This window comes from Maniola hyperantus, chromosome 4 (genome assembly GCF_902806685.2).
Source record: "Maniola hyperantus chromosome 4, iAphHyp1.2, whole genome shotgun sequence".
Lineage (NCBI taxonomy): Eukaryota > Metazoa > Arthropoda > Insecta > Lepidoptera > Nymphalidae > Maniola > Maniola hyperantus.
The window spans coordinates 9,500,041-9,524,650 of NC_048539.1; the positions used below are offsets into that span (position 1 = coordinate 9,500,041).

Consider the following 24,610-nt stretch of genomic DNA (forward strand, 5'->3'; position numbering starts at 1 on the left):
AAATAAAATGTATTATATTTTCATAGATTCAAAAGCATTTGTAAAAGTTAATTTGAATAAAAACCATATTTTATTCAAGGGGATGTAGGCACTAATAGATATAGGTAGTTCTTGTTTCTGTCTATGTCTTAGGCTCAAGGCACATTGCGAGAGAGTGAAGCCAGAGGCGATGTATTTTTTATAAAATATTTATGTATGTAGGTACCTGTTTTGTAAGAAACAAATTGAATAACAAAAAGAAATGCCAAGCAATTATAAAGATATTCTTAATCAATGTATTTATTTAAGTATAAAATTTGTACTGCTTGTTTTTCATTAAATTAATGGGTTGAGTAAGGAAAAATTCATTTATCAATCAATATTATTTAATAAGCCATAATAAATAAATCTTTAGAAAAACTATTGTGTAATTGTTTGAATCATAACCCCGTATTGCACTTTGTACTCTATTATATACTACAATATATTGCTTAAATTTAATGTAAATAAGTATAACCTTTTTTACACTCTTATATAAAATGCACTAACTGGTAAATGGACGTAAAAAAAGAAACAATATATACTTTTAAGACAATGTGGTCGATTCTCTTGTACACAATCTCTAAATTAAACATAATTAACGGGTCTAAATCTAGTGCTATCCTTTTCCGCAAGCAACATTATGAAAGGGATAGCAATAGATTTAGACATGTCATTTTAGTGTTTAGTTTTGTTTAGTTTAGAGTTTGTGTACAACGGAATTAACCACATTATCGTGCTAGTTCGGTTTAAAAGTTATCGATTTGCAAGTTATCTACAAAACATATCACATTAAAATGCAAAATTCAGTATCTCTTAAACTTAACTTCACAATAAAATAGTTAAGGCGTATAGCGACCAACAGCTGCTATTTTATGCAATAAATATGATTAAACAAATTGCCAACACGCTTAGTTTTTAGCACCTAAAACTATAACATTTCTTCGAATACTTTCTTATATATTATTATTAAATTGGTTTAACCATATAAGCGTTTTACAAAAAAAAAAATTAAAATCTTGTAAAATACATACCTATTTTTTATAATGAAGTCTTGAACTTACTTACTCAACACTAAACTAATTCTCGATTAGTGTCTAGTTCATGCGCGAAAAAATAGGACAGAACTAATATACATGTAAAATTAGGTATTTTTATATAAATATACAAGTGATTAGTTTGAATTATATGCAGATATTTTTAAAATTGATTAAGTAATACTGCAACATGGTTAATTTCAAGAACTCAGACTTAAGGCAAATTACGGCAGAGGCGAGCCGAGGTTGAGCTCAACTTTATCTCAAATAAGTAACTAAATTGTTGTGAAACAAATTGCAAAATCGGCGCGAGCATTCGTTTTTCTTGGATTCGTCGTCTTTTGAATTTTTTTCGATGAATTTGTTTTACACAAAAAATTGTACATTACGCCGTGGAGTTAAAGTTCTGCTAACATTGAAATATTTCGGGAAAGTCGCATTGCAGCGCGCGCTCCTTCTCAGCCGTAATGTGCCTTGAGCCTTATGGTGTATAATTGTTCAATCTTTCAAGATAAAATCCTATCAATTTTGATTACTTCCCAGAGTAAGTAGCAGTAAAGTAGATCGTATTGTCAGCCACAACTGCTGCCATGAACGGGTGATCAGCAATGAAACTCGGCACGGGATCCTCGTCTATCATTGCCGAATACGTCATGATGAGCATTGCTGTAATACAAACGATTAAACACCATCATCTTTTGGCTGTATATCCCCCAAATACTGAAAAGCCTCTTATAGGAGCCTTAAAATTAAATTATTGTCTATATGTAGGCGCAGCAAACGCAAAAATATTGGCTTAATATTTGAGGCAGTCCTTTAGAAGTTGTAGTTTTCGAACTTATTTTATTTGTAACACAGACAACACAATGCATTAAGTATCACCCAGTCCAAATGCTAATGGATAACCTTGAAAAACTCCTGCACACTTCACTCGCGACTATGTAATATTACGTGCATTATTTCAAATTATTTTCATGTTTATATGCATGTTAGCAGGAGATGTCAATGTCATTTACATTAGCATTTGGATAATCAGATGGTAAGCCCTGATCATGATTTATATTCGTGTCGCAATTCGCAAAAAAATCACAATGTGAAAAAGCAATAATTATTCGAGTATTTTTAATCCTGTTTATACCGTAACAGCACACATTATTTTGATTAGCAGTTATATCGATTTTAAATTACCATACTTTTCAAATCAAAACATAAAATCAGCAAATTAAATTACGGTTTAATAACTCAGATTTTGTTTGCTAAAAAGCAAGCCAAGCAAGAAATATGTTGATTACTATATATTTTGTATGAAAATAAGTTGCGACGCCTTTAGTTTAAGTTAACTAACTAGCATTTCACATTTTTATCTGAGTTTAACAATGTAATAAATATCTAGCAAAAATTGATTAGCTGTAAAATTATCTTTCAAAAATACCATACGGAATAAAGCATGGAGTATGCATTTGAACATGCAACATAAAACGGTTGATTAGTGGCAAAAATTAAAAACATTGTCAAGATTTTAATTTTACATTCAATAGGTAGGTAACATTTAAAATTAAACATACTTTATAAGTTAAAATTACTTGTCCTAAAACACAGCTTGCAAATAAAACGCTTCTTGGTGAACGTGCATAGTGTCGATTCTGGGTCGCTTTAAGGGGCGCGATAGACGCCGATGAAGAGCTGCGTTTGGCCTTCGAGCAGCGCGTAGAGGAACGGCCGATCGGCGTGGAACCTCAACGGCGGGGGCTTGGCGCACCGCAGCATGATCACCATGCCTGCACGCAACAGACTCAGCTCACAATCTCACATCTATAGCTCGTCGCGAGGGGCGCGGCCGGGGACGGGGATGAGCGCGAATAGCGGCACTCTGTGCGTCAAGATGCACCACAGTGAGGGCCGATTCACATGCACGCTTTTCGGCATCACCGCCATCCGCCGCGTCCGCACTGCCGCCACTAGCCAACGCATTCCAACATTTAACACAGCTATACATTCACATACTACGCGTGCCTGATAACATGAGACCTGAGCTCCATTTGCTCACCCGTGATCATCATTGCTACAATCGTAATCGTGGTGATTAGCTGAATTTTAGGTATTCTTCCTGCAACATAGCTAATAGTAAAGGCGTGTCAAGCAATCAGGGGTAATTGCGATTGGCACACTCTGTAGCTGTCAAACGACAATGTAAGTCTACCATGTGACGTCACTAAATATTGTGCACAAAATATACACAATGAAAATTAGTAACGTTAACGACGTCATTGTAACATGTCACGCAAGTCTCATGTCATTGTGCAGACGTACAAACTAAACTCAAACGTTCTTTTCAGATACCCAAAGCAATGTTAAGCTTATCCATACGGTTATTAGCCAAGCCGAGCCGCACGTGGCGTATTGTTCTAGTACTGAATTCGAAAATACAAGCCCGCCCTAAAAATTAGGCTGATTTACTGACTGCTCTGAATTACCAAAAGCTGGTACGTTCACAGTACTCACACAAAAAATCAATTTATATTATTTTAACGCGATTGTGCCCAAACTTTACGGCACGCTGCGTGCATAAAGAACATCTCTGTAAATGTAGGTAATTTTAAACCACCACCAATTCCAATTAATGACAATTAAAAAGTGTACAGTGGTACCCAGTTTGAATAAATGCTTTAAGTATAAGTTTTAAATCCTTTACAAAAAGATTACTTACATCACCGTTAATAAGTATTGTGATGCATGAAATTGCAAAAAAAAACTTTATACACTACTGCATGCGATTACCTACCCTCTTAATGTTTTGCCGGATCCAATTTTTTCAGAAAATATATTTATTCTAACCTCAACAAAAACAATTATTATCAGTTGACTGAATATAATCACGCTGTATTTCCTATTAATGTAAAAATAAAACGATAACTTTTTCTATCAGCGTTCATACGCTGGCTGCGTGCGAGATAGAGAGACTTTTCATGACACTTGCGCTTATTTCATAGACACTCACAAGCGCAGTGTACGAATGTGTTGTACGACGTACGTGCCAGCTTTTGTTAACATGGCTATAAATGCGAAGCTTGCGGTTCATCTCGTAATATGTGACTAATATAATAGCTCATAACAGCATTTTGACATAATGTAACAATTTTATACTATTATTTAACGAACAATGTTTGTTTACGAAAAGTCCCCATAACAAATTGTTATCCACATGCTTATTAGCATACTTACCTACTTATTATTATATCCAACAAAGAACTGTCTGCCTTTGTACTAGCTTAAAAGGATTAGATTTAAACAAATAAAAGCCCGATTGATAAATATTACATGTATTATAAAAATAAAATATTCTAAAACAAATAAATGACTGTAATGTATATTAATAAAAATAGTTCTTACATTTAATTTAAAGCTTATCCATCACGTAATAAATGCAGTAATTAAGTATAATAATAATATAAAAAGTATAGGTAAGGTAAGTAAAAGATTAATATCTTAAAGCAGATAATTATTGTCTCTAGTATTAATACTCGATTTATTTTTTCCACACAAAAAGAAAAAACGCTTACAATATTGGTTTCTTCATGCTCGTAAGCGCTTGGCGGCTTGTCATAGCACTGCACATTCCTCTGTAGTTAATACTTAATCTAATATTCTAGGTAGATTCTAGGTATTTAGAAAAGTAGAAACAAATAAGTGTATAATGGTTATTTTAACTTTCTTACTAACTTTGCCATGAAGGATAAAACAATAAATTAAGTTTAGGTTAATATATAGATACATCGATTAGTAAATATAATGCGGGCAACACAATACCGGAAGGTAATAAATAATGATTAATCAAAGCGATAACATAAATAACCGTATTTAGAGTTGCATTCTCCGATCGAGTCAGTGAAGCTTATTTTCCACGATAAGTAGCTGAAAAATGGAAGGTATTGTCTGCTACGATAGCTGCAAGGAAAGGCCGGTCGGCGACGAATCTCGGCACGGGGATCTCGTCTATCATAGCACAACATGCCATGACGAGCATTCCTGAAACACGAAGGGCTTCAACAATGTCCATTTGGAAAATAAAATTGACGGAACGACACAATTTAATAAGTGGATAAATTGCAACAGCAAGAACACTTAATTCGTTTGCGAACAACAAAACAAACATGTTTTCAATGAATGTGAAGCGAATAAGCTAAGTTAATTATTGCAGGTATATCAATTTCAAACATTTTATTATTTTTAATAATCCCAGACATTTTGGCTACTTTTCTATTTTCTACAAAAAGCTGCAAATTAGAGCAAAGCATTTTTAATGACAAAAAAAAGTAGGTATGTAAAAGTTCATATTGCGAGACATGGTATTCGCAAAATCAGGAAAAGTTGGCGCTCAGTGGAGAAATTGCTGTTTTGATTGAGCAACGACTATGTCTTTGGAGTTGTAAAACTAATAATAATTATTTTCCACGGTTTTGGTCGTAAAATGGAAAGTACTATATTATGCTATGTTAATTGCAAGACAACGACTAAAGTTAAATAAGTCCTGTGTCTGAAAAACATTAGGCGATCCGCATACTACTTACCGTTGATATGTTTAATACATAATATAGAAAGTTAGTAATTCAATACATATAAAATGCTTACTCACTCAATGACTATGAGTCATCAATCCTCAAACTATTGGACCCAGAAAGCTGTGCACAGAGATTCCTTTGATAATGTAGGCAAGTAATAAGGCCAGATTTTTTAAAATTGTTATTGAATAGGGAACAAAAAGGACTTAACAAAAAGAATATTTTCGCCGAACGAGGCCGCAAGTGGTCGCTACTCGCTAAGAAATAATGCATTGAATAACGTTGATATATTAATACGTTAAATTAATGTTAAACTTATTTCCCCGGTATGTAGCCGAAAAATGGAATGTATTGTCTGCCACTACAGTTGTAAGGAACGGCCGGTCAGCATTGAATCTCGGCCCGTCTATTATAGCCGACATTTCCACGAAGACCATTCCTGAAACAAACAACCTCCAACATATATGGAAAAAGAAGAAATGATTGATACTTAATCTAGGATCTTCCCACTGACCTCTATTAAAACACGCTGGACCTGCGATGAAGCAACTGGATTTTTGCCATATTGGCACTGATAGCAACAGTGAGCGTCATGAACGTAGTGTGAGATATCTGTCAACATAGTGTCAACACGAAGACCATTTGACACAAAGTAACAATTTAAATTCCCGATACGCTCGGTGGGGTGCTTCGAATCGGCATAAAAAATAATTGTTATTTTGTATGGTACGTCTTCCAGCGTACCTACATATTATTATGTTTATTTCAGTTGATTGCTAACAATTTTGTTTTTAATTTCTACAGACTTTTATGTTATGATTCCTATTTCGTTAAAAAAATCAATTCAGAACGAATTATTTTAAATAAAAACAATTTTATTTAGACTTATTAGGAGACATACACATGGTGTTCACAAAGTCAGGACCAATATGACATTTACGGAGAAATTGATATTTTGATGTAGAAATGCAGTTGCCTTTGGGAGCTCTGAAAACTCCAATGAAGAACCTAGTTTGTGCATTATCTAGTTCTAGTCCGTAGATGAATGGACGATCGGCACGCAGATATAGAACCTGGCGCAGCCGCTTGCAACATTTGTGGAACATTACCACTAAACACAGAAATAAATGCTGTTTAATTTTCAAATAGACACGCCTTGACGACGACGCCTTGAAGCTTAAAATTCAATCTATTATGCCACTGAAGAGCTGTTAGTTTGATGATAGTCGCAGACATTCCACTTGATAAAATTTGCAACTGATATAAAACGCGAAAAACCAAATTTCTCAAACACTATTAGAGGCGAGACGATGAAGTCATGCAAAACGATGAAGTCTGATGCTAAAATAAAAGTAAATGGAATTACAGTTTAATTGACAGAGGTCCGCACTAACGTATAAATAATTCATTTTATATTATGTATTTACAGCAGTAATACATTACTCAAATTTTTCGTTCGAGACACCTTCATAACAAACATTGCTCGTTTATATAAAGTTATCTGAAAAATGATTTCAAGTCACCTTATTGATAGTGTAACTTTGTAACGGTAATTATCAAAAAATGTGCTGCATAATAATATCTACAGTACGAGGCAGAAAATATTGTACACCGACCTTTAGAAAGAGATAGCTGTTTCGTAGAGCGTCGTCTCTGTCGTTGATAGACCGATAGCTATGAGTGACAGAGACAGAGCTCTACAAAGTCGAAATCTCATTCTAAAGGTCGATGTACACTAATTCTTGCCGGCTACTGGACCTAACATTACCCTATGAATGTGAACTTGTGCGTATGACGAGATGCAAAGCAAAGCGTTGTGTATTAATAAGCTTTTAGAATGTGTGGGTTACAAGAGTAACAAGAAAATGGTGACGTAAAATATTTATCCATATAAAGTGTTAATTTTATAGGTAAGCAGTACAGGTTGGGTATTTAAAAGAGTAACAACTAACAGAACGATGCCGAAGGATTATTTCATGTTTGAAGCATGTTCGAAGGTGTCAAAAGTGCGTAAACCTCGCGCCAATATCTATATAGTCTATGTTGCTACGCGTATGCGTTCCAGACACAAGTATAGTCCGTAAATAATGACTCCTCACGCGCCATTTAACTCTATTGGTCAACTGTCATGTAAAACTACGGTTCACCTTTAAAATAAGGACTAAAATCGTACTTTTTATATGAAATTTGACACAAAAGTTAAAATGGCGCGTGAGCAGTTACATTTTACGCGTTATATTAGAATTTGCCTTCACTTTTTAAAATAAAACTGTAAGAGCTTTGCCTATTTGGAGTTTTATAATAAGCATCTTAGTTTATCGGTAAGCCTGCCACAGAGTTATATTTATACCACGAGTACGGACGTACAAAGAATAAGATAAGTTTAAACGCTAAAATAAGATAAAGGGTACCTTTTTATAATTAGATGTCTTAACTATAACCAATTCTATTATCTATTCAAATTGGCATGATTGACTCATTAGGGTGTAGAGTTTCCTACACCGCCCACTAGATTCAAAACGTGTGTTGTATAAAATTACCATTGTGAATCAGCGGTACTCACATCTATGTACTATCACTATCAGTACTCTACATCCCAAACCCTACATACCAAACTATGTATTTATTCCATTCGATACCCAAGTATGAGCTAGAACATCTCGAAAATTCTGGTTACTTACTAGAGTTCCGACATAATAACGACAGAATCTAACGAATCCATAGCTCCATATCTTACTAATTATAGTACCAATTTTTAAGTTTTTTGCTAGGAACGTTGTATGTAATAATAAGACAATTCATTCGAGATTTTAAAGTTCACGAAATGAAAATTAAAATTTGCTTTCGTGAACTTTAAAATTTCCCAATGGTAGTAATGTACTGGTCAATAGAGTTTTTTAACGACTGTGGCATAACCATAGTATAACAAAGTAAATAAAAAATTAAATTAAAAGTAAATCGACCGTTAGTAGTAAATAGGTATAAAAATCAAAGGTTAATAAAATTATAATTAAACGAGTTAATGTAACACAAAGAAAAATCGTGGATTTATGAAGATTTGTTTTTTTTTATGAAAGCATAGTGAGATTCAACTTATGTTTTTATGATTATATATGAGTATTCGAACCTTCGCCATATAGCATACTATTAGCCTAAAACTGCAATTATCAATTAACAAGCACAATAAATTATACAGGGTTTTAGGTATTCAACTTCAGTCCTCTGAAGTTATTATTCAGATAGAGACTCAGATAAGTAAGTTTAAAAAAGGCAGATCACTTAGTTTTATTTTACAAAATGAGAAAAAAAAATTCCCAATGTTGAAGTTTTGTATGTCTTGTGGCAGATTAGAGCGTGCACAAACGAGCCACACGCCACAGCCAAATGCAGCCGACGACAAAGTTGCTAACTACATCCATACCTACGGAGGTATGGATGTAGCTAGCACACATTGTGTTCGACATCACATTGAATATTATATGACTCGTCAAAATATACTTAGGGCCTGTTTTACAACTTCCAGATAAACTTTTCTAACGAATGAATTTGACGTTATGGCAGTTTTTGTATGGGGAATCTGTCAAAATTACAAATTTATCCATTAGATAAAGTTTATCTGGCGGTTGTGACACAGGCCCTCAATTATATAAATATGTACATACAAGTTTTGTCATGATTACATTACGCCATATAAATGCATTTTCATTTGTAACAGACCTTATGGCTATACTAGACATAACCGTAGTTCCGAGATTTGAAATGAAACCTTGAACCCTGTATTTGTATATAGCTATTAGGTAAAACAACATACCCGTGGCAGCCGCGGCCTCAGCGCCTTCCTCGTTAACTTCAATGAAAGCCTTCTGTATCGCCTTGGACACGTAGAGACTCTCTGGTTTATTCAACATCTTAGTCAATCCAGAATTACCTTTGTCGAAGATTGTTTTGATGCCGAGCTGGAATAGAGGGCAATGACTTTAAATACATCTGTAATAAAACTGTAACTGGGGGATTTGTGTACATTAAACATTGAAAATTCTAAACGGAGGAAGCATTATTATCGACCTAGAGCCTAAAACAGTATTGTTTTTGTCTATCTGTGCACGATCACGCTTTAAACTATTGGACGAATTCCATCGCAATTTGGCATACTTATAGCTAACTCCGGGTTAATAAATAGAATAGTTTATATCTCAAACAGTAATAGGGTTCGTTCCGGATAGGGAATGAAATTTTTTGTCTATGTTACTCCTGTCAAATTTTAACCGATTTTGATAATCTTTTTTTCTTTACAAAGGTTGCTCTGTCGAGTTGGTTCCATGTACAACTGAAGATTTGATGATTAGTTTCAGAGATGAAAAACGGAACTTCAGAACGGAAATCAGCGCCAAAATGGCGAAAATCATGTTGCTTCAAAACCAGATCGGCTATCACAAGTCTAGCGCATTTGTACGCGACAGGTCAAGATGCCCATCGGGCTATGAAGCGGGGTGGCCACGCACACTCGCACGTCAGCCGCGCTGTCCCACACCGGGTTAAGCGTGGGGGCCCCGCGGATGTGCGGGGCGTCCCCACCCCGATTGCGATCTCGACCTGTCGCGTACTATATTACTAGAGCTCAGTGTTTTTGCCTCTTTTTAATTTGGATTTCAAGAAAATTCAACAAATTCGTCCTTGAATTCGAAAAATATTTATTTCGGCAATAATAACTTCTACTCGTAAGTTATGAATAGAATGTGAATAACCAATTAATACTTAGTAATTATCGAAGTCCTTTACGGATACCACAATCTTATCTAGAAAAATGCAATGAGTGGCTTGCTCGTAATAATCGTTTGTCTACAGATAAGGACATTCTTTACATGTAAAAAATAACTTGTTAGTGGAAAACAGGATTCAAGTATTTATTTTCAACGAAACGCTATGAGTAAGCACCGAACCTAATTAGGTACTTAATACTCTTTTGGTTTTTAAGGTCCCCTAGTAAAGCGGTAAAATAGTAGCCTAGTGGTTAAGACATCGTAAGACCGCGACTTGTGGGTGAGCTCACTTTCATTCATTACATATGCTATAGCCATACATCGATAAATCACCTACTGTGCAGGTACAAGGTCGGATGCCTTTTAATGAAACGCCAAATATATGGAGCGATATATCAGTCACTGTGCAAACTCAAGGTCTAAGACCCTTTGCGTGACACCAACTGTAACTTACATGAAGTACCAGGAGAGCATAGGAGCATAGGAGGTTAGGCTCAGGCACTATAGAAATTTCCATTCAACACTTTCATGCACGAGAGCATAAAAAGTCGTTTTACTCGCTTATATCCAGCCTAAAGAAGAACTTTACGAGCATGAGAAGTAACACAGTTACAGTTTTTTTTATTTCGATACAAGTTAGCTCTTGACTGCTGATCTTACCTGGTGGTAAGTGATGATGCAGTCTAAGATGGAAGCAGGCTAACTTGGAAGCGGTATGGCAGTTTCATTCAACCCACACCCCTGATCCATTTATACACGGGATCGCATTCGCGCATAAAAGTTAATAAGTACTGAATTACAGCATTACCTTTGGCAAAAGTTCACCAAGATCGATCTCAGATTCGATCTTGAATTTAGGGATGCTGACTTGGACCTTTGTCTCGTGCATCTTATCCACCTCGGCCATCAGGTCGAAGCCGTCCGCCAGCTTCGCGAGCACCGCGTCCAGGCCGCTGATCTCGTTGGGCAGCACGATGAGCATGCTGGCCTCATCGCCGACGTATGTGATACGGAGCAACTGCAATAACGTTTAAAATAAATACCCACCCACCCGCTAACCCGGTGCGGGATAGCGCGGGTGACGTGCGGGTATGCGGGACGACCCCCGCCTCATACTTCGATGGCCATGTCGACCTGTCGCGAACTATATGTCTGTTTCCTCGATTTATCATTATATAAGGCTATTATCAACACGGCAACTGTTATCATTATCAGGCAAAATGAACGATAGCTATCGATCCGATGGCAAAGTAAACCTTCACCTACGAAAGTTTACATACAGTTTTGGTACAATTATATTATACTGAAGATAACGGTGAAAGAAAAACATCGTAAGGAAACCGGCTTGCCAGAGAGTTCTCCATAATGTTATCTAAGGTGTGTGAAGTCTGCCAATCTGCAATGAGCCAACGTCTTCCTTCTCCTTCCTTTCTGAAAAACGTTCTCATTCTGAGAGGAGACCCTTGCTCAGTAGTGGGTCGGCTATGGGTTGATCATGAGGATGATGATAACAGTTCAACGTTATAAAGTGCACATTGTCATTCGAGCAGTTCAAATTCCTATGTCTTATCTTCCTAATGACCTAGAATACAAGCCTAGGTAGACAGGGCAGGGAAAAATTAGACCCGCTTAAAAATGTATATTTTCGCCTAAATGACGCATAAGTTACTTGTAATAATAATTACTGCACACAATCGTTTAGAATTCCTTATTTTAAATAGGTCGTTCATGGTCAAATGATGATTCACTTTTTTCCAATTTACATTACATGTACATATAGGTACATTAGTATACTGTATAGTACCTGAATGTACCTTTCCTAAAAACATGGGATAAGCGGACCGATACTTTAGAAACAGTTTTCAAATATTGTAAACGAAAATACAAATGCAAAGAGTGTTTGTAAGAAACTTATTAGGTGGGAACTTACCGAAAGCAATAACGAAAATAAATAATAGACGCATTCCAGATGGCTCAGTGTTTATTATTTTAGTCTAGGCATTTCTAAAAGCTGTTTTATCCGAGCGTAAAAGTTTCGAATCTATAGCGCAAGACTTAAAGTTCGAAATCCTGATTTATCGATAAAGAGTTTTGAAAAGATTTTGATCGCGTAATTTTATCTCGTGCAGAGACGAAACAAAAATAGTTTCCCACGGTAAGTGATGATTTTTGTAATGATAAGCGACAATTTAAAATTGCATTAATATTTTTTCAGTTGCGGTCATCCTACCTAATGTACCTATAATATAAACAACAATCAGTGGGTACTAGGCAGAAGTTTACAAAGCAACATGACACAGTTTATACCCCCTTAGCACAAAGGTGGTTAAATTATTTCATTGCTACATAATATGGCCGAAGCTAAAGATTTGGTCCAAGGTGCTTATTTGAGGAGGTGAGTTCGGATACAACAATCGTAATTTTTGTGTTGATTATAAAAAATATTGTAGGTACTCTAGAGGACACTATGAGTGTCAGTCAGAGCGATCATCATATTTTAGCAATGATGACCATAGGCCACTAAAGTTATGAGTGGCCGAGACGTGACGAGAACACAATATGATATTTTTAGATTTCCGACGTGATAATGCCGGCGCCACATCTACTACTATCTACATCATACTTCGTACTGTTTTTAAAAAGAACTTTATTTCTTTTCACTTTATTTCAAAAAGTAGTACTTAATAAAATAGTATGTATACTTAGATTACCTGCACTCCTAATTCCTGACTTTCCCCATACCAGTAGTCACCTTCTCTGTACATCATGGGTACATCAACAGTGGTTTGCGCGTTGATGTAGAAAGGCTGGTCACTTGTGTTGTTGGGGTCGAACTGTTTACTCCATGTACCCTAAAACATTATTGCAAACAACGACCCCTATGTAGTTTATTAACAAGACAGGACATTCTGAACAAAAAATCATTTGGAAATTTTTTTGCAAGCTATAACTCGTTTTTACATACAACTTGATGCACCTACTTCATAGAACACAATAATTTTTGTTTGAAATAGCTCTTCTATAGGTACTAATTTACTTCAATAGTGGCGAATAGAAGAAAATGCCGTCAAAAATAATTATTATTGCACCAACGTTATATATTATTACATATTTATACAAGTTTATTTAACTACATCAAAGAAATAGCTGGATAGCTAATTTGAATGCTGTCTTACACATTTATGAAACTTTATTTATATACCTAAGATATTTTGAGCAAACATTATCAAAACTTAAACATAACTGGGACCTGTCGGTAACTCGGTAATAAATAAAAAATTATGTTCTAACATGAGTCACTGCAGGGATAGAAAATACATTTTTTTACTGATAACACTGTATTTTGTACATATGGCAGATTTCGTCATGTTTAAAAATAGCATCATTTATAGAACATTTTATGCTTAGTTAGGTCTAGGAAAAGGCTTTGAATAAAGCCTTCCGTATCTCTAGAGAAAAAGGAACCTTTATAGGACCTCTTCGTTGTCTGTCTGTCTGTTTGACAAGACCCATCAAGAGAATAAAAACCTATAGGCACTAGGGTACTTTCTGTTGATCTATAATCATTAAATTTGGCAGGCAGCAATGTCTTATAGCACAAGTAAAGGAAAAAATGCGAAAACCATGTATTTGTGGTTATGTCACAAGATATACAGACATATTTTTAATTTTCAAAGTGAGATAACTATATCAAGTATCATATGAAAGTGTTTTACATATAATTCTAAAACAGATTTTTATTTATTTTTATGCATAATAGTTTTTGATTTAGTGCAAAATGTCGAAAAAAATACCCGAATACGGAACCCTCGGTGCGCGAGCCTAACTCGCACTTGGCGGGTTTTTTTTTAAATATACGAGTAGTTGTGTATTTTTAGATATAGCTTAGCTTATGCTCGCGACTTCGTCCGCGTGGACTACACTAATTTCAAACCCCTATTTCACCCCCTTAGGGGTTGAATTTTCAAAAATTCTTTCTTAGCGGATGCCTACGTCATAATAGCTATCTGCATGCGAAATTTCAGCCCGATCTGTCCAGCAGTTTGAGCTGTGCGTTGATAGATCAGTCAGTCAGTCAGCCAGTCACCTTTTCATTTTATATATTAAGATTTATTAAAGTTACCTTAAAGTAGAGAGCATTAACAAGCACAAGTCTTGTGTCCTCGTTGAGGCAGTCTGATGTGATGAGGTCCTTTATTTTCTTATTGGTTTTGCTCTCAACCTTTATTGAAACGAAAAAAAAACATCATATTACTTACTTACTATATACATATTTTTTTCAAGTATTAAAAAAATATCTTCAAGTTGAGGTTCTTTAGGCCATGATTCTTTAAATTGTAGTGCCATACGTTTCAACTGAAAAGATTGCCGCCAATTTGAATAGTAACATCGAAGTTGTACTTTGAAGTTTACTATTTGACATTGTTCGGCACCATATTATATTGTACCCATCATTGATCAAAATAATATCTAGGTATGGTATGGTAGGGCAGGTGTGTGTATTTCTGAAAAATCTTCTGTGATGTTCTATTTATGCCCAATCATACATAATAAATAATTTTTAGCAATGTACTTATTTTTATATGAAATTTGGGAACTATCTCTTCCGATTCACAGCTATTATAGCTTGTGAATGTTATATATGTAGTTATGTTTTTACATTTGATTAACGAACACTAAAAAGCAAACACATGTTAATTTCAGATGTTCCACAACAATTGCATAAGCAGATTACAGATATAATTACTGAAGCTCACCCATTGATTAATCAGATTAGCAGCAGCAGCCGCATCGCCGAAATTGACTTTCTCAAGACCAGCATCAAACACTTTGATAGCATCTGTCTTCAACTGTTCATTCAAGTCGTAGTCACCATCCTTGATGTACACCTTATTAGCAACATTTAGAGTTACTCCCTTTACAGCTCTCAATTTTTGGGATACACTCGTAAATGCTGAACGAATCTGAAACAACATTATTAATCAAGTAGATTAAAAATATAAGACCAATGCATAACAGGTTAAAAAGTAATATTCATAGATATAATAGAATTACTGTAATGGCAGTTTTTCTATTAAATTACATATTTACTGCACAAATTAATGAGTGTTAATCTATGAAACCATTGCCTAAGATCTCTTGCTAGACATGAGGATTGAATAGGCGAACTTAAGGAACATTGTAGTTTCTGCTTTTCGTCAAATGCTAAAATTAACATTAACTTAATTGATTCACAAAAAAGTTATTGAAGACCAGCCTTTTTTATAATCCAAATTATATTTACTTTTACACCAGCTTTTAACAGAATTGCTTCTCAATATATATTTTTTCTATCGAAATGATGATGACGATGAGATGTGTTAAAATAGCTATATAAATTTAGTAAATAGATATATACTTACAGCATCATCATTGGGAATGCCGAGTCCCTTTAACAGTTCTGAATGAGCAGCACCCTCACATCCTAAAGCGACAAGAGCAAGAACAAATTCAGCTGACAGTGGCGAGGACACCACATTCTTAGTCTTGTCCAGTTCCTACAAACATTTATAAAGTAATATTTCTCATTCAAATATGATGATCTTGACAGCTCCAACTAACTTCATTAACAACTTTGTAATGTTCTAAGCATTGTTTTATTTGTTGGTGAAGTTAGCAGGTACTGAGGTTATCATTTAGCGCTTGGTATTAGCAATTATTTTTTATTTATATAGTAGTAGGTATATGTATACTATATAACTTTTGTCACATTCATTAAATAGAGTACATTAAAAATCATTCAAAGTAATTAAGCATTGAACCTAGGAAACTTTTGTATTTGGTATTCATTAGATCAATAGTTACCAAAATAATTAGATGGAACACTTACATTACAAAATCGGGCTGAAAACTTGGCAATGGAAGATGAGAGGGCTTTAGAATCCATGTTAGAACTCACTGACTGAACTGCCGCGAAAAGAACAGCTGTAAAGCAAAAGTTAATTTTGAGGAAAACTAGCGGTAAATTTTACTGGGCTTGCCAAAGCCGTGTAACAGCTACTGCTTAGTCAGAGGGAATGATGTCATACTTCGTAGCGGAAAGACTTTTATAAAATGTGTAGAACATAGAGATTAGAACATAACGTCATAAACATAAGAAAACCGGCACGTGTATGGGTTTTCGGTACATAATAGCACGATAATATTGAGACATGCCTTACCAAAATAAAATACAAAGAATAATAGAAAATAAATAGTTACAAATGCAAAAGGAAGTGCGGATCCACATTGATCGATGGTATTAGTTATATACATAGATTATCTACTATGCACAGATTAACGTACTACTACGTTAATTCTTAAACGTAGTGATTATATTATTATACTCTTTGGTTTCTTGATATCAAATATTTTCGATCGAAAATAGATAAACCGAATGATTAATATTCGTATCATGCATAACAAGATTGAAGTTGCAGACACATTACCACTCGCTGACCAATCAAAAGTTTGCTGCTCATCTGTAAAGTTTATCGTAGTTATTAGGTCCTTATTTTACACTTGAAAACAAAGATAATAATAATATAATCACTAGGTACGCTTGAAAAATTGTATCACCTGAGAATCCTGAGATGAATAACACCGACCAGAAAAAAATATAGTAACTTCACAATTATAGGGGTATAGAGTTAACACTGAGAAATGAGAATGATTGCATAGCGCCATCTAGCGATATACGACATCACTAAAGCCGAACAAATCGCGCTCCTCAGGGTATTTCTTAAAAAATAATTCCCAAAATAATTTCTAAAAGTCAAATCATAATTTAATTGATTTGACTTATAGAAATTATTTCGGAGACAAATGGAATTTGAATTACTTTAGGTAAATAAAACAACAGTTTAGGGATTAGACAGTTTTTTTATGTTTTCTTTTATTAAATAGATTGGTTATATCACTGTCGTCTGAATCTAATCTGCAGGGCTAACATGAGGCCCACGAGAAAATTTTGTCTACGCATTTTGTCGTCTTATCTCTCCGTACCGTTAATAATTATTTTATGAATGCAGGATATAATGAAACTACTTCGATGTAATAAGAATTATTACCTCCTATGTCGATGGAGTGGACACTGTGGACTTCTCTTCTTTGGCGGGTAAAAAAAGGCGCGAGTTTTAAATTAATGTGGAAACTGAAAAGTCGAGAAAAAAAAATGCCAGCTGATAAAAGTGAAACTATAGTCCAGTCATTAAAGCCAAAACCCGAAAGTAATTAGTAACTTGATGAAATTGTAGGGGGCTTTTAAAGAAGGTGAAATAACTTACCGTGTGATTTTGCAGCGTTCTGGGGTGTACGGAAAGGGTTGAAACGGGTTTTTTATTAATAACATTGCCAAAAAAATTAGTAACACGCTGCAAATTTGGCATTAGGTTGTTCTTACCGTTTTGTAACGTTTATTAAATTTGCAGCGTTTTGCAACATACGGAACATTGTTTATTATTAAAAAACAATGAAATTTGTTATTAACAAGGGTAAAAAAATAGTAACACGCTGCAAATTTGGAATTAGGTTGTTCTTACCGTTTTGTAACGTGTATTAAATTTGCAGCGTTTTGCAACATACGGAACATTGTTAATTACTATATAAACAAATATTTCATTTAGTATCAATGGTAAAAAAGTTAGTGAAGAGTTGCAATCTAAAGAAAATGTTGTCAGCACCTATTTGAAATATTTTTCAACTTTGCTTAATTAATATCTTACAGTAACAATACTATGGAACAATAAATAAAATATGTTAATATCTTCTAAAAAAGTTTTAATAACATGTTGTCTAGATTGCTACTCTTCACTAACTTTTTTATCACTATCTGAAATTTTTGTTCATATAGTAATCAACAATGTTCCGTTTGTTGCAAAACGCTGCAAAATTAATACACGTTACAAAACGGTAAGAACAACTTAATTATAAATTTGCAGCGTGTTACTACTTTTTTTAACCTTGTTATTAACAAATTTAATTGTTTTTTAATAATCAACAATGTTCCGTATGTTACAAAACGCTGCAAATTTAATAAACGTTACAAAACGGTAAGAACAACCTAATGCCAAATTTGCAGCGTGTTACTAATTTTTTTGGCAATGTTATTAACAAAAAACCCGTTTCAGCCCTTTTCAACCCTTTCCGTACACCCCAGAACGCTGCAAAATCACACGGTAAGTTATTTCACCTTCTTTAAAAACCCCCTACAATTTCAGCAAGTTACTAATTACTTTCGGGTTTTGGCTTTAATGACTGGACTACTCTGAAGGAATTTTTAGTTGAATTATTTACAGTAGAAGAAAGAGTACCTAGTTTAGTGAATTATTTTATAGAAAAATGGAGAGAGAGCTCTTATTAAGCGGGAATTTTCAAAAATAAAGTAAAGGCAACTAGACAGACAAAACGGTAACTATGGCAGTGGCCATTAACACCAATGAGTTTTGAAAATCAATTTTTTTAGATCAATTTGTATACCTACAAGGTTTTTATTTCAGCAAGGGCTGTACAGTATGCGGCAGAAAATAATGTACATCGACCTTTAGAAAGAGATCTACGGTTTTTAGAGCACTGTCTCTGTCATTGAGATTGGCAAAACTTCACATAGGTATGAGTGAGAGAGACAACGCTCTACAAAGCTGAAATCTCATTCTTAGGGTCCATCCATGTACTATACATGTAGAAACTTCGGTCTCCTTGTCCTACGATGTATACCAATTACTCAGTATCAGTAATTATAAAGGGCAGATAGATCTTTTTAAAAATAAATCTTCAAAATACCATAGATATGTCGATAGGACTTTGTAAAGCGATGGCGTTCAGCATCGGTCAACGAATTGTTGATCGAAGACGTTCAGCGTTCTTAAAATCATTGATGTTTAAAATCTTGGATGAATAATTTAAAATGATGTGCCGGGACGTATCAATTCTACAGCAGCAGTAGCGTGGCAATAGCAACAAGCAGGTCTTTCAGGTTAGGCTTTGAGTGGGCCACAAAAAATAACTGGGGAACTTAATTTTAACTACACTTCAGATTGGAAACAAATTTTTTATATTATAAAACGATACATTCGCTACGGGCTAGCTACGGCGTAGAGGACCGGGCAATCGGCGTAGATATTATATTATCTACGAAGTCTACGAACTATGAAGCCAAATAATGAACAACCTTTCTTCAAAGCTGCAATAAGTATTAACTTTTCTATCGTTGGATTCCATCAATTCCTTAGAACTTAGTAATTATTATTTAAAGGCCTAAAATAATCAATCCATCTGTAGACTGCACGGAACAGAAAGAACAGGTAATCTGCCGATAAGTAGGAGTTACCTACCTACTGAATTAGGTACTTTGCTACAACAACCTTAACAACGTTGATGAATATAATACTTAGTCCATAAAAAATGTGAACTCACTCGCCATTTTAACATTATAACTTTCAGAGTGCTTTCAGAGGTAATAATAAATGATATTTCCACGGAGCGAGACCAAATATTAATCTATGGATATTTCTTATTTCTTAGATAACTTTTGACAGATTCCAGATGACTAATAATAATTAATTTATTTAAAATCCTAACAATATATGCCCTTTACAATATTACGTAATCATTAGTTATTAGACTGAATGTTAAATCTCGGCCGTAATTACTACGGAATCGAACTCTGGTAAATAATTATTTTTGTTACTAGCCCACCCATTCATCCGTGTGGATTTCGATTTTTTCAAAATCCCGTGGGAACTCCTTGATTTCCGGGATGAAAAGTGACTTCGGCCAAATACGTCCCGTTGTATTTTGCGCATAGGCTTACAATTTTTTCGCTTTGCGTGAAAGAGTATCAAACATACACACACACGTACAAACTTTGACTAGTCTTGATAATATAAATATTATTCCATTATTATTCTTTAAAATAATAAAATGGAAAATGGGAAAAGCATTCTGATGGAAGAGGTTTTCCATTCGAAAAATAAAGTTAGATTAAACCATAAACAAACTTATCTTAAAAAAGAAAATAAAAACGTCACAATGTCATAAAAATCAGAATCAAACCAAAATTTTAAGTGCCATAATATTATGTAACTTAAAAATTTAAATAATATAAAAACAGCACAAAAAAACTCAAAATGCTCATCACTTCACGCAGGACAAAGGTGTTGAAATTGTCTATGATCTACATCGACTTTATGATCTTTGACATGTTAACTTGACATTGACATCTGTCCTGTCATTCCTTTAATTATAACCTTCGATTGTGTTCGTCCCATAAATATAAATTGATTTCTTTTTATCTTAAATGTTAAATCTAATTGCATCGTAATTTAAATGTGACGCTGATGACTTACTATTTATTTTATAATGAAATAAAGAGGCATCGTTGGAAATCCAAGACTTTATTTTGTCTCTTCTGCGATGACACGCGAGCAAGCCTGCGCATCATACTCTTCAACAGGTTAACGTGCCCAGAAAGTCGTAGAAGGACGAATTGTGAGTACTAATTATTTAAAGCGATGTCTAGTCAATCAGCGCCGAATATGGGCGACGTAAGCATTGAAAAATTTGGAATCAAAAACTCACTTATTCTAGAGGGTCTTTTGGATTGTGTCTTATGTATGGAGAAAGACACTACCTACTAAAGATTGTAAGGCTCTTGCTAGAATATCAAGCCTTAAGCCACTTTATTAGACCTTGTATGGAATGAATACAGCAAAGGCAGCTTGGGATAAAGTTCAATGTGTTTTTGAAGATAAAGGTCTATTTAGACGAGTCTACTTCAGCAACTACATAGTGTAGACTTTAATCAATATGATAATATGACCAGATACATTGAAACAGTTAAGTTATTCCCTTTGTACAACAACTTGCGGACATCTGTAAGGTCATCGAAGACAAAGAAATTGCTGAAATATTATTATCAGGTCTCCCTCAGGATTTTAACACTCTTGTATCAGCCTTGGAGACAGCATCGATGACTAATGCATTATCTTCAGAGCTAGTTTGTGCTCGCTGAATTCAGGAGGAGTTCAGAAGGGCTGGTCACATGAAGTCTCTTTGCTAGAAATTGAAGCGACAGAAGAAAGAGAATAATAAAGAAGAACAGACTGTATATGCTTCATCATTTTTGGCAGCTACACAAAGTGCGGACTTCATTGTGGACAGTGATTCATTATCGCATATGTGCAATAATTTTAGCCTTCTGACTAGTTTAAAATCTAATAAAATTAAGCTTACCTGTGCTGGTTAAGGAAACTAAATCAGAGAGCTCTGGTATCTGAGATATGCATGTAAGCGTTGATATATTTTTTTTTAAAGTTTGCAATATCTTGTATGTTCTGCTGTTGTTTGAAAGTCTGTGTTCTGTAAGTATTCAAGAGTGGCATGGTTTTAGTTTTGTTTTTGGCGTGAATGGGTGTTTTTATATATGACAGCTGCAATATAAAAGGCAAGCCCATTATGTCTGCTGATTTATGTAAGGGTGTTTACAAAATAAAAGATATTTTTGCAAAAGAGCAATCGATGGCTGTCCTACATCAAGTGCAGGAAGCACAGATTGCAAAAGCTGAGTCATATAATAGTATTGTTGCTAAATTGTGGCATAGAAGATTAGGGTGTTTTTGTCTTAAAGGTAAGTGTACACTTGGGAAGTGTGCAGCACGTAGTGTCTCATTTCAGGTTGACAAGGAAGACTTTACCAAGTGTGTTGCCTACCTAGAGGGAAAGCCTGTGGCCAGGGCTTACCCAAAAGGATCTGTGAGACGTGCAAGCCGGCCCTTGGAACTGGTACACAGTGACGTATGCGGCCCTATGAAAGACTCTAGCTGGGTATGTGCAAAGTATTTATTAACCCTTACTGATGATATTTCTCATAAAAGTTTTGAACATTTATTAAAGTCTGTTTTATCAATTTCAAGAATTATGTAGAAAAGCAGACTGGCTTGCATATTAGATGCCTGCGTTTTTGATAATGATGGTGATGACTGGTGAGTGCTGTAGTGACAGTTTTAAATGTTTCCTAGAAAAAGGAATACCTCATCAGCTGACAGTACCGTATTGTGCTCAGAGTGGTGTTTTAGAGCTCTTTAATGAAACATAATATTTAGGTAGGTCTCTGTAACCGCTGGGGTGAAGCTGTGTGATGGCTATTTGTTTGACAAATAGAAGCCCCAATGCTCGTTAGCAGGACCAGTGCATGAGGAGGTTTGGTCCTGACACACTGTTTGTCTTGGACACCTTTATTTTTACATGCATTGCCTATTCATTAATTCCTGAGGCTACTCGTATTAGTAAATTGAACGCTAAGGTAAAGCTGTGTATGTTGGTTATTCAGAATTCATAAAAGGTTACCAACTTATAGACCCATCTAATTAAATGAAGGTTATTTTGTCAAGGAATGTGCATTTTATTGCTGACATATTTTATAAGGATTTTAAATGCCTTGATTTAAAAATGGATTAATTTTAAATATTAATGATAGTTCTTTATATTTAATGAATATAATAGTGAATTAAATTGTGATAATATTCAAAATAATGAAGAATTGAATAATAGTAGTACCTGTAAAAATAGTAATATGTTAAATTCTAGTCAATCTTGTTAGGATTCTAGTGTAGCCTATATAGGTATAAATAATTCATGATTTTTAATGAATTTACAGATGTTGAGTCTGGCGATGACTGCTGCAATTACAGCGAGGTAAACACCTCTGCTGATGCTGAGTCTTCTGCTGAGGAACCGGAGATGCAGCCGGTGACTTGCAAGGGATGTAGTAGTTGGAGGGGAAGGCGCGACTCGTACAGAGCTGTCTGTGACCGTCCGCAGCCGCCCCATGCGCAGTACACGTGGTAAACCGCCGATACGATATGGCGATTATGAAATAGGTATGTACGCCAGCTCTTTATTTGAAAAAGCCACAAACATATGAAGAGGCAGTAGCATCATCAAATTCCTCTAAGTGAGCTATGAAGGTAGACTATGAGTCACTTATGGATATTAAGGTTTGGAAGCTAGTGCATTGACCTGCTGATGCTAATGTTGTGAAGTGTAAGTGGATATTAAGTATGAATTTAAAGTATGACACATTGGGTAATTCCGATAAATTTAAAGCTCGCTTTGGCTTGCGACTTTATGCAGAGGAAATGTTTAGGCTACTCTGATATTGTTTCACCCGTGGTGCGTCATTTGACCAAGCGTATTTTGTTTTCCTTGACATATCAATAATTAGATACGTCTATGGAACATAATGTGGACGTGACGGATTTTTGAATGACGATCTAATTGAAGGTTTTACATAAACAACCGCAAGGTTTTGTTTGTAAATTGGAGAAATGTATGTATGTATGCTGTATGCTATTCAAGAGTATATATGGACTTAAGCAAGCAAGTCGCATGTGGAATCTGAAAGTGAAAAGCTTGTTGTTGAAGAATGGATTTGTCCAAAGCAAGTGTGAGCCCTGTGTGTATGTGAAAAGGAATAATAGGGACCTCACTATCATTGCTCTCTACGTTGACGATTTTTATATTTTCTCAACATGTGATACACAGGACTTGTTTAGCTTATTAAGTACAAATTTCAGTGTCAAGCATCTTAGTTCATTAACAAATTGTTTAAGTATAGGTACATGTGATTAGAAATAAGAATGTTTTGACCTTGGATCAATCTGAAATATACTTATATTGTTATAATGTTATATTGAAAGGTTACTTAAACGTTTTTATATGTTAAGACTAAGCAATGTTTCTACACCTATGATTGTAATAGTTAACTCAAAAGGACAAATAGTGAACCTTTAAATGATAATGTATATCAGTTCAGACAACTTATAGGCTGTTTAATGTATTTGTCGGTATGCACAAGGCCTGATATAGCCTTGAGCTGTAGTCAGCTTAGCCAGTATTTAACTACTTTTGATAAAAGTCATTGGATAGCTGCTTAACGAGTTCTGCAATACTTGGTTGGTACTATCAATTTAAGACTTTGTTTCTGTAAAAGTGATTGTTTTTAATATAACTGTTTATACAGATGCTGACTTGGCAAATGATAGGTGTTATAGGAAATTATATACTTACCTACAGGCTTTGTTGTTAAGATAGGTAACAATGCAGTTAGCTGGGAGTCTAGAAAACAATGTTGTGTGGCTTTATCCAGCACTGAGGCGGAATATATAGCCATAAGTAATGTATGCAAAGATATCTGTTTTGTTAGGAGTTTCTTGTGAGA

General features: G+C 34.8%; 1 protein-coding gene across 10 annotated transcripts; it reads right to left on the reverse strand.

Annotated features, from left to right (window-relative positions):
- Window positions 1–347: 347 nt before the first annotated feature.
- Window positions 348–17,030, reverse strand: LOC117981912 (antitrypsin-like). 10 transcript variants are annotated; one of them, XM_069498394.1, is made up of 9 exons: window positions 16,575–16,593; window positions 16,244–16,338; window positions 15,777–15,911; window positions 15,132–15,338; window positions 14,498–14,596; window positions 13,086–13,226; window positions 11,183–11,392; window positions 9,426–9,570; window positions 348–1,721 (listed from the first exon to the last, which is right to left on the reverse strand). In XM_069498394.1, exons 2-9 carry the CDS (start codon window positions 16,298–16,300, stop codon window positions 1,588–1,590), a joined length of 1,128 nt encoding a protein of 375 aa, XP_069354495.1. In that variant the 5' UTR covers window positions 16,301–16,338; window positions 16,575–16,593; the 3' UTR covers window positions 348–1,587. The 10 variants fall into 10 exon arrangements, with proteins under 10 accessions (XP_069354495.1, XP_069354497.1, XP_069354500.1 ...); XM_069498396.1 differs by having other exon boundaries at window positions 1,578–2,833; XM_069498399.1 differs by lacking the exons at window positions 348–1,721; window positions 16,575–16,593 and adding exons at window positions 2,840–3,013; window positions 16,615–16,809.
- Between the last annotated feature and the right edge of the window lie 7,580 nt (window positions 17,031–24,610).

Coding starts and splice junctions, on each gene's coding strand:
- LOC117981912 (XM_069498390.1), bottom strand. CDS start 16,642: ATGTGGATCCGCACTTCCTTTTGCATTT. Junction 16,339..16,614: donor CCGCACTTCCTTTTGCATTT/GTAACTATTTAT, acceptor TTTGCTTTACAG/CTGTTCTTTTCGCGGCAGTT. Junction 14,597..15,131: donor CTAATCTGATTAATCAATGG/GTGAGCTTCAGT, acceptor GTTTCAATAAAG/GTTGAGAGCAAAACCAATAA.